An 11045-nucleotide genomic window follows, 5' to 3' on the forward strand; every position below is an offset into this window, starting at 1 on the left:
AGGAGTCCCATTGGAACAAGTGCTTAGGATGGTGTTTAATTCAGCAGGGAGCCAAGATACAGTAGTAGGACATGGAAAGGATATGGGGTATGTAGACACAATAAAGAATTTCGGATTATGGTCATCTGTCCATCATTTGCCAAAAGGCTAAGTTAGAGAAATAAGTGACTTTCAGTTCTCCATACATGCAAAGGTTAAGTTTAGTTGTTACGAAAGTTTTGCTGTTGTATGCGCTGAAAGAAAACCATAAACAGTTTTAAAAAATAAATCACTCAGTTGGCTTCAGAAAAATACTTTAGTTCATATTTCATTGATTTTACCTTTTGACTCAAGATCAGGGAGTCAACCCAGCATGAAAACAAAATAAAACAACAAAAATGCCCACAAAACACAAACAAACCATTTACCATGGAAAAGGCATTTCCCTGTCATCTAACTTTCACTAGTTTTTATTGCATTATTTTCAAATGTCAAGAAACTGGCTTTGGACATAGTATTTGCTGTTCAACTAATTCCGAGCTGTCAATATGCAATTGCTCACAACCATTAGCTAAACACCATTATTTGACAAACTCCCTCGAGAGACTGTATATGCTATGCTCTCAGGTGTGTCTAGCTCACAGAATCAAGTAACAACCAGTTAGGCTGTGGCTGTATCCTTTAGAGAAAATCCACAAACTCTTGCCCAAAGGAAGGAGCTTCGCATAACCATGTTTTGAAACACATACATTCTGTCCTGGCTCTAAGAGTGCTTCCCTGTTCTCAGAAATAAAGGGCAGGACAGACTACATAAGCGGGTACCAAAGCCCACCTACTCTAGATTCCTTTTGAAGGGAATCAAGAGGTGAGGAGAGAAGAGATGCAAAGATGAAATGATGTTGATACACAACATAGAGAAAAGAACCCTCATGGAACTTGCCAGCAATTTTCACCAAAGTAGCAGACCCTTGAACTGACAAAAATTCAGTACAATATACACATTAGTGAACAGCTCCACCATCACAGGGCTACTTCATAAAGCCAGGAAAAAAAATAAAGTAAATAATTACAATATCCCCAAACAGAATTCTCATAAGAGTTGAGAAAAAGCAGAGTGAAAGGCAATGTCAGCTAAACTCTTAGCTAAATTCCACTCCTAATGGCCCCCGGTAGTTAAGCTATCATGGATTAAAGCCATGAAAATAAAAATTTCAATTTGAAATTTCATTAGCATGTTGCTAAATATGATCAAGAGAAGCATCGACACTGTAGGCTTTGTTGATATCGTTGGAAAACTGCTGTTGTGTTTTAAAAACAACCTCCACCTCCCCCCATGCCTTCTAAGATCTCCTGCTTAGGAAAAGCCAAACTAAAGACACTGGCTAGGCTCTCCGAAGGCTGTTTTCTGGAATGTTATATATCCTCCCTGCCTTCTCCTTAAGTCCCTTGGAAAACAGGACTCTCTGAAACTCAGAGCGAGAAGAGAAGCAATCAAGGGGTTCCGAGCAAAAAGCCTCCTCCTTTCTACATTCAAGTGCCCACCTACCGGGTGAATTAGCTCCTTTCCGGAGCGGGCAGGCCCTCCTCACTCTAAGAGGTGCTGCGCCATTTTCCTCCCGGGACCCAGAAGGATTTCCTTCTGCCAAGTGTAGGTCAGTCCCGGGATGGCGTCTGCTTCCAGCTGTGCAAATTAGGGAAGCCAAACCTATCTAGCTCAGCCCGGAGCCTGGAATGTATTGTCAGGAGACCCTGGGCTGGAGAGCTGCAAGACAGTTCCTGGCAGCCCCCGGTTAACCTGGAGTCCCCATGTACTCCCAAGTACACAGGACAGGCTCGATTTCATGGGAATTCGGAGATCCGGGGACACATCCACTCGGGAGTTGAACTGTGCTCTGAAAAGAACAATTCTCGCCTCTGGTCTCTGTGAGCGCATCTGGGGGGTGGTGACGGTCCCCCGTGACTAAAGGGTGTTTGCCCTGTCTGGTGAAGAGTCACTGACCATTGGCTGGCGGGAAAGGTCGTGTTCTTGCTCCCCTTTGTCCACTCCCCGTTTCCCCGTCACAACCCAGGGGAAAGGCGTGGGCTGGGTGACCCCTGCACGGTCACCAATACAGGGATGTCTTAGGGGCGCTTAGCTGCGCCCGCCCAGTGCCGGTGTGAGTTCCTGAAGCTTCCAGCCGCTGACCCTGGGCGGGCGCGCTAGGGGGCGTGGGGTGCAGAACTGCGGGGACAGGAAAGGAGCTCCGGGCGCGGAGGGCTGCTGCTCTGGGGCTACTCCTTGTCGTCCACGAAGTCCTCAAGCTCCTGCAGCACTCGCAGGCGGCCACTGGCGTCTATGCGGCGCTTCTCGCGGATGAGGTCCTCCAGGCTGTGGAAGCGGGCGGTGTGGACTTTGTTCTCCTCCAGATGCACCTTGAGATAATACTGCTGCTGTGGAGGTTGCGTGCCCGCGGGGACCTCCCCGCCAGCCTTGAACTCGCGCTTTCCAAAGCGGCACCAGGCGGCGAAGCTCTCGGAGTTCGTCCAGCAGATCTCCTCGCTCTTGAGACCCAGGTGGCCGCAGGCGTTCTGCACCACCAGTTCGGCCACCAGCGGGCGGTAGCGGTACCAGCTATTCACCACCCGGCCCACGTTGGCCGCGCCCGCCTGGTACAGGCTGTCCTGGCGGATCTCGCCTTGGTACAGGTGGATGATCTGCCCGCCGCCCACGTAGACAGCCCAGTGCGGGGCGGGCGCGGGCTGCTCGGTCGCCGGCTGTAACCACAGCAGCTCCAGCAGGTCGCCTGGCTCGCAGATCGCGGGCAGCGCGGTGACGGTGTAGACACTCAAGTCGGCGCCCTGAGGGCCGCCGGTTACTTTGGAAAAGATGCATTCCTGGCCCCGGAAGGCGGAGAACTGAGTCTCGTTGAGGACGAGCTGGTGCAGCAGGTGGTGGTGGTGGCGGCTGGGGCTCTCTGGGCAGGGGCTGCAACCTGGGGGGCCCTTCACACCAAACTTGTCCGGCTGCCCGCGTTCGTCCAGGTCCTCCTCCTCATCCGAGAAGAAGTAGGCAACCCCGACCCGCAGCTCGTCCTTCTCAATCCCAGATGGGTCCCCAGTGGGCAACTCGCTGTAGTTGAGGTGGGTGATGCGGTCCAGTTGGTTGCCCATCAATGACACGGCGAGGCCAGGGCCAGGAACTGAGATCTACCGAGGGAAAGAGGAGAGACACCGTCAGAGTCCGGGCTGACACTCCTGGTGTCCCCTCCCCAAGGCGTTCAGTTCCCCTGAGGCCTGAAGCTTGCCTAAGCACCCGCACCAAAGTCGCCTGCGCCTGTCAACTTTGCAGGTCCTCCCTGGGGTAGGAAAGGGGACACAGAAGAAACCACCAGTCTGGAGGCCCAGAGCAGACATCACACCGCTCAGGCAGCCTCCTACACTGCCCGGGAACCCTGCCCTGTAACTTCCACAGGAGAAAACACAGGCGGGTTAGAGAGCATGCGAGGTTCAAGCAGGCGAAAAGAGCGCAGGTTGTAGCTGAGTGGGAGATGGACACCCAGACGGAAGGGTGGGTGTCATGAGAAGCCCTAAGGCCCGAAGCTAGTGCAAGCTGAGCTCACGTTGTGGTCGCCATCCTGTGCAGCCCACCTGCCCATTTTGCACTGGGTCACACCCCATCCCTGACAGCACAATGACAGACTCGCTAGATGCATTCACTTGACATCAGCAAACATTTTGCACACTTGGAGTCCAGACCCTGACAGCTTGGTACATACACCCACAATGTTAATGCCATACACCCACAATGACACATCTTGACGACCACACATTGGCACCCTCTCCCCCCCCCAGTTCCCTACACAATTCCGGACGTATGCCTTCACACTTGCCAAACGCACGCACATACACTCAAGCACCGGGGCACACCTGCCCACGCAGGCAGGTACACTCTGCCCTCTCCTTGCTTGCCTTCTCGCTAGCAAAGCCAATCGGACTGCGCCAGGGCGAGGCTGCTCTGTCTAAAATAACCTAACAAAGAGACGGGAAGCAAGGCGAAGCCTGTGGTGAGTATTTGCGTGTGTGTGTGTGTGTGTGTGTGTGTGTGTGTGTGTGTGTGTGTGTGTGTGTGTGTGTGTGTGAAGAGGTCTACTTTCAACCCAAAGAGCCCATCTCTCTCCTACCCAGCACACAATCCACACAATCGGACGAAGAAATACCATTTTTTAAGGCAAAGGAAGCGGTTTATCCGTACCCGTGGTTTCCCTGCTCCCAAAACCCCAAACTCCTTTTAAAGTCTCCAGGTCCCCATGGGTGCTGTGGAGGCGGCAGGGGCGAGTGGGTCCTGGCGGTGCGTCGGACTGCGGTTCAGATCTACCCGGAGGCAAGCAGTGCGATGAGGTGCCCAGAGCGGTGTGGGTGCGCTCCGTGTCTACGCTAGCTTGGGCGTCTGCTCCACCTGGCAAGTCCTGGCTCCACTCGGCTTTCCACAGCCGCGCGGACGACTCTTAAATCGCCTGAACAGCCGTTTTCCAGGCCCGCCCCGGAACGCTCCCATTGGCTGGGACAGGAGCCCGAGCCCTGCCAATCTCTGCTGGGGGTGGGATCAGGGGCGGGTTCCTTTTTTGCTCCGCCCTGCCCAGCCCCCAGCCTTCCCCTGCCTCAGTGCCTTCGGAGCGTAGGTGTGAACACCGTGGGGGAGCGCACCAGGGGCGTGGCTAATGCACCCAGCTGCTCCTTTGCAACCGAGTCCCTGGCAACTGAGAACACAGTCCGCCCGCGTTCGCGTTCTGTATTCCAAGGGGACAGATTCCAGAAGGAAAGCTGAGTTTGGGGGTGGAGGAGGAAAAAAAAGAAAATCCATACTGCGCTGCAAGTGGCTAGGAACCGGGAACCGCGTCTTTGAGGCTCGCACTTGGGGCTTTGATGGGACTTCAGAGTCTTGTTTGGCTCCTGGATGTCGCGGAGTAGCTTCCGTTCCTGTCAGTCACAGACATCTTAGAAACTGCAGGATGGCGCTCAGCGCCCGTCCTTTCAGCCAAGTGAAAAGTGCTGACCCAGCGCCGGCGCCTGGATTTAAAAGGAGAGCCCTGTAGGTGTCAAAGGCTCCCGGAATGTCTGAGCCTTAGCTGCCCCTTTCCCTGAATGCGCCTGTGACTTCAACCTCCTATTAGCCATGAAAGGAGTGCCTCTCAAACGCTAGTTGATACTAGTGCACGAAACTGCTTCACAATTCCAGAGTTAAGGAATTGTGTTTGGTGTGGGGTGGTGGTGGTGGTGTGTGTGTGTGCGTGTGTATGCGTGCGTGCGTGCGTGCGTGCGTGCGTGCGTGTGTGTGTGTGTGTGTGTGTGTGGAAAGTTGGGGGGGGTGTCCGTTTGTCCTTGAGGCTAGAAAGTCAGTGAATGAACATTCTAAGGACACTGGATGATACAAGATGACTTCCATAAAAGGAAATTCAGACCCACCGTTTCCAACCTTTACTGCCCTAAGTTTTGGAAGTGTTCTTAGACTTTCTGTTTCCCGTCTTAATGCTACTTTACACCGAGGCACAGACTTCTGAGTTGTTTCTATGCAGCCCTCTCCGTCCCTCTCTCCCCCTCCCTTTCTGCTCTCTGGGCTGCTAGTGCAAACTCAGAGCACTTTTCATTTCATTACAAACCTGCTTGGGACTTACCTTCGGAACCGAATGTGTGTTTTAGGCTTGCAGACTACACAGCTGAGTTCTCGACCTTTATCCGAAAGGCTGGCTGTCACAGAGTGGGCTTCATCAGCAGTAACCAAAAGGAAAACGAACAATAGTGGCCACCTTCCATGTGCCAAGAGGTTTAAGTGAACAATTTAATCCCCTGTATAGGGTCTTCACTAATATCTGATTTGTAACAAATAAGGAAAAATCTCAGGGTCAACCAGAACCAACATCTAGGCAAGGTTTATGGTAGTCGAGTTAGTTTTTAAACAAACTGTAGTGCTTGTGGATGGACTAAATCTTGTGTCACAGCATGAAAAAAAGCAAGAAAAGCAAGTGTTTCAAAGAAGCTAGCCAGGTGGCCTGAGTTCACAGGGGAATGGTGCAAATTGCCCACCTTTCTCAACTTGACTGCTTGCCCAAGTCCATTCCAGGTACAAAGCCTCCAACTTCATGTTCTGTTTTTATGACTGTTGCTGTTTACTTTCATTGCCCCAAATTGTAGTGATTTATAACATAATAAGTATTGATGATTTTAAATCAGCCATCTGTATCGTTGTTTTTGCTTAAGTCATTTCAGAAACTTGGCCATTGTCCAAGTGGTGATTTGAATGGGAATGACCCCCATAGGCTCATATTTTTGTATACTTGGTCACTATTGATGGAACGGTTTGAGAAGGATTATGAGGTGTGGCCATGTTGGAAGAGATGTGTCATTGTTTTGAAGTTTCAGAAGCCCAGGCCATCCATTCCCAGTCCCCCCACCCCATTTGTGTGTGTGTGTGTGTGTGTGTGTGTGTGTGTGTGTGTGTGTTTCTCTCTGTGTCTCTGTCTGTCTCTCTCTCTCTTTGCCTTGCAATTGTGGATAAGGATGTAAACTCTAAGCTAATGAACGCCCCAGCACCATGCACGCCTACCTCCTGCCATGTTCACATCATCATGGTCATGGACTCTAGCCCTCTGAAACTGTAGTCCTCCAGGATTAACGCTTCCGTTTTATAAATTCCTTTGGTCATTGTGTCTCTTCACAGCAATAGAATAGTAACTAATGCAGTCCACATATGAGTTGTTAGAAAACAAATTGTCCTCCTTGAAAGTACTGACTGCAGATTTCAATAGCCCTTTTAATATTTGCCATACACAATGAACAACTCATTTATTGGCTAGGAAGTCAAGAGAGTTTAAGATGTAATTTCTAAAATTTCAAGAAGTGCTATTGTTCTTATCAACTAGACTTTGGGATGCTGGAGAGATGATGTCCGATATCAGAGATGAAGTCATTAAACATAGTGCAGCTTCTGATTTGGAATAACCTTAGTTTTAGCTCTTCATCCCACGGTCAGTGTTTCACTCCTGTATGGCTGTAGGCCATTCAGTTCTACCTGTTGTATTTCATACCATCCCAGATGCAGAATGAGCAGGATACTCTTTGTTTCTTAGTATCCTGATGCTCTCAAGGATATTTCATGTAAAATACTATTGCATGGATATACATTCCTTAAAGGTTAAATGTCACTATGCATATTTTGATTCTCTTTCCCATCCCCTTTCCCCTGCCAGGATAAAAAGCTGATTCTTATTCGAAAGGGGGAATAAATACCCAGAGGCCCTCTGAAATATAATGAAACTGGGGAATAATGAAGCTAAGAGTCAAGTGAGGTCTGTGTGTCTCTTCTACATAAACTTTGACAATTACAAAGAGAAGAAATAGAAAGAATCCAGTATTTGGAAATGCTCACATTCACCTGAAGATATTGTTTGTAAATTGTTTATGTGTTAACTTTTTTAGCCTATATCCTGCTTCTACAGAGAAGAATTGCAGAGGCATCAAAACTAGAAGTTAATAGTTAAAGAGTTCAACTGGAAGCCAACTAAGTTTGAACTGTGTGCTTGGAAGCTAAGCTTGGCTGTCAGTTTCTCATCTGTAAAAAAGATAGGTAATAACAGTGTCTGCCTCATAGAGCTGCTGCACATTTGTGAATCTGAACATAGTACTTGGCACATTGATCTTTTGTCAGTCCTATCTCGTTATTATTGGTGGTAGAGGCAGTGAGAGGATTTTATGCCTCACTTATGGTAACAGCTACAGCTGGGTGAACAAGGCTGTCCCTACCCAGGGCATGGGTTTGCTTCTAAGAGCTTGAAGAGCCATGTGAGAAACCTGGGAGCACATCTATATCTAAAACTCTGTGTGCATTTATGTATGTGAACTCTTGGACTAATCACACCAGGGTACCCAGAAGACTTTGAATCATTTAAATGAACATTTCAGATGTAACAGGAATGGGGAAATCTTGAGAGACTTAAGAGTTGTCTATCTGTATGTTACTTTTTCTATTGGTGTCATTTTCCTTCTTTCCCTCTTTGTTCCTTCTTTCATCATCAGAAGAGAGACTTTCCTTTGGATTTTACTGACTAAGCCCCTGGGTCCTTGGGTTTGGGGTTCTTGGATTAGGCTGTTATCTCTTCAGCTGACTCTGAAGGAAACGACTCAGCAGTGTGTGTTTTCCCTCAACACTTGGTTTCTATCATTGTTTGCTAAGCAATGCTTTGTTTTTAATTATCTGCCCTACTTTTAGCATGTATCACTTAGTGAAATAAACAGTCTTGTTTCCTGTCCTTGGCTCCCTTAGGCAGTTGGCATGCTTACTCTGACCTGTGTTGAAGAATACTCTGTAGCCACTTGGGAACAGAGGTTGCACTGCAGTTTCACAAAGCCCATTGCTTTCTTAGTTCACCTTGCTAAAAGCCAAGAACCAGAATGCAATTCGAATGGATGTAGACTAAACCATTCAGACTGATCTCCTGAATGGTTAATGTGACCTATCCATGAAAGATCCATGATAGAATTCCTAAGATCTCCTGGATGGAAGCATCATTAGATGGAGGGGACCAGAGTTCCTGAATGACTGTGCATAGCAGATAATGTCCTTTCCCAAACTAATGTCCTGGGCTGTGGTAGGAAGAAATAAACCATACTAGGTGAAGATTCTGGAATATTAGCAGTTATCTGTAAAATCAGCTACTGTATAGAGGTTGCTCATCTCAAAACAATAGTTATTTCTACATTTCTTTTTCTGCTAGTGTCTCCCTGTTTTCCACATTGACTTGCCTGGAGTCCTGGTAGCTTTTCAGCAGGGTCACTTCATCCAAATCATTTTGAGGGTGATGGTGGTAATGATGAATCTCAAACACAGGACTTCACACACACTTGTCTATGATACATGCCCAGGATTTGAGGAATCCATAATGGCTGCTTTGTCTTCATTGAGTTCCATCTCAAATCTCCCTAGTGTGCTCTCAGGATTCACATAGCTCCCCTGTGACTAACTTATTCATGTTCACTAAAAATTCTGCCTGCCGGTCTTAATCTTCTAGACTACTTGAATGGTAGGGTTACATTTTAATGAAGAGAACCAAGAATCCTGTTTCCTTGACCTGTTCTCATATATGGACATTTCAATGTTCTACTTTTCCTTAATTGGTCTCCTGGGAGCTTGAGTTTGACTTTCACCATTTATTTTTATTTGTGTTTGTTTGTTTATTTACCATCTCAGTTCCTGTCTCTAAATGAATCTTCTTATTAAAGTATCTTCAGAGACATCTTATCATTGAATTCCTAAAGACTCATGAATATTCTCCAGAAAAGCCTTCAGCAATCATGTGTTTAATATTTTGCAGTGTTTGGATGCTGCAAAGATGTCTACACCCAGTATACCCCTTCCTGTATGTCCTCTCACGCTCTCAGGCATGCTTTGGGGGGAGGTTTTCTATAGCTTTTTAGGTTTATCCTGATAGCTACTACACATACCACAGTTCTTTCTTGTTTGTTTGTTTGTTTCCCTCTTCATCCAGCTTCCACTCAAGGTGTACAGCTCTTTCAAGTGCTAGATATTCTAATATATGTCTCTTCAACCATTCTAATCATAACCATCATTTGTGTTCATATAACACTGTGTGTGTGTTGGCCATGAGATGTCGAAGATGTCAAAACACTTCTTCAAAATCAACTCACGTTATAGATGGATTGTCTATTTCATTTTTTTCCTGTACAGACTAAGAAATACTTGAGGAAAACCCCCCAAGAATAGTCAATTTGCATGCCCTCTGTCAAACATGAATGAAGCTTGGTGCCTGTTATAACTTCACAGAATTGGCCTGACTCTATCCATGCATTCATGATTGTCTCTATCTTAAGCACCAAGCTTTCACTGTTTGTGTTTATTTCAGTTTTTACAAGCTTGAACACACACCCAACACGTTTTAAAATAAATCTCATACAAGAGTGCTGGCTATGTGATGGATATGCAGCCATTGGGCTTTCAAATGGTCCTCCAACATCATCAGTTTAGCTGAGAAAATGCAGACTCTTCATGCTAGAGGTAGTTTAGTGGGCAAGAGTTCTGTTGAGCAAGAGTGATGACTTGAGTTCAGATCCCCAGATCACCTACATAAATCCAGGCTCAGCCCGGTACAATTGTTACACTAGTAAGGGAGTGGAGATAGGTGGGCAGGGAGGTTGAAGAGAGGCAAGGGTACCACTGGGGCTTGTGCTGAGCAACTAACCTACTAGAGAAACAGCAAGTTCCAAGTTCAAGGAGATACTGTGTCACAAGGGGATAAGATAGAGAGCAATAGAGACCAATTGACCCTCTCCTCTGACTTCCACAGGGACATATTCATGTACACACACACACACACACACACACACACACACACACACACACACACACACACACACTGTTAGTCAGGATTCTCTAGGGGAACAGAAATGGTAGTCCAACAATGGCTGTCTACCAAAGGAACAAGAATTCAGTAATTGTTCAGTCCATGAGGCTGGATGTTTCAGCTGGTCTTTAGAATAACCTGGGATCCTGAAGAAGTAGACTTTAATGCCAGTGAAGGGATGGACTTGCCAATGACAACAAGAGAAAGCAGGCAAAGAGCAAGGGCTTCCTTTTCCATGTCTTTTATATATAGGCTACCAGCAGAAGGTGTGGCCCAGGTTAAAAGTGGATCTTCCTACCTCAAAGATCTGGATTAAAGGTGGGTCTTCCCACTTCAAATAATTTAATTAAGAAAAAGTCTCTCACAGAATATACCCAGCCTGTTTGGTTTTAGTTACTTCCAGCTGCCATTTGTAGTCAAGTTGGCAAACTAGAATAGACAACACACACATACCACTACGACTACCACCACCACTATCACCATCACTGACAACAACAAATGCAGATTCCCAGTATCATCCCCAATCTCTGGAAATTTAATCTCATGTTGGCTGTAAGAAGGGGCTTGAGAGATGGCTCAGCAGTTAAGATTACTGGCTACTCTTCCAAAGGACACAAGTCTAATTCCCAGCACCTGCATAGCAGCTCACAATGACGTCAAGATCTGACACCATCA

At 47.3% G+C, this 11045-nt stretch overlaps 1 protein-coding gene across 1 annotated transcript; it reads right to left on the reverse strand.

Moving 5' to 3' along the window:
* Positions 1-2250: 2250 nt before the first annotated feature.
* On the reverse strand, positions 2251-3640 carry Lratd1 (LRAT domain containing 1). Its single transcript, XM_035447366.1, has 2 exons — positions 3632-3640; positions 2251-3165 (listed from the first exon to the last, which is right to left on the reverse strand). The coding sequence occupies exon 2, from the start codon at positions 3127-3129 to the stop codon at positions 2251-2253; it is 879 nt and encodes a 292-aa protein (XP_035303257.1). The 5' UTR covers positions 3130-3165; positions 3632-3640.
* Between the last annotated feature and the right edge of the window lie 7405 nt (positions 3641-11045).

Source organism: Cricetulus griseus, chromosome 7 (assembly GCF_003668045.3).
Source record: "Cricetulus griseus strain 17A/GY chromosome 7, alternate assembly CriGri-PICRH-1.0, whole genome shotgun sequence".
Taxonomy (NCBI): domain Eukaryota; kingdom Metazoa; phylum Chordata; class Mammalia; order Rodentia; family Cricetidae; genus Cricetulus; species Cricetulus griseus.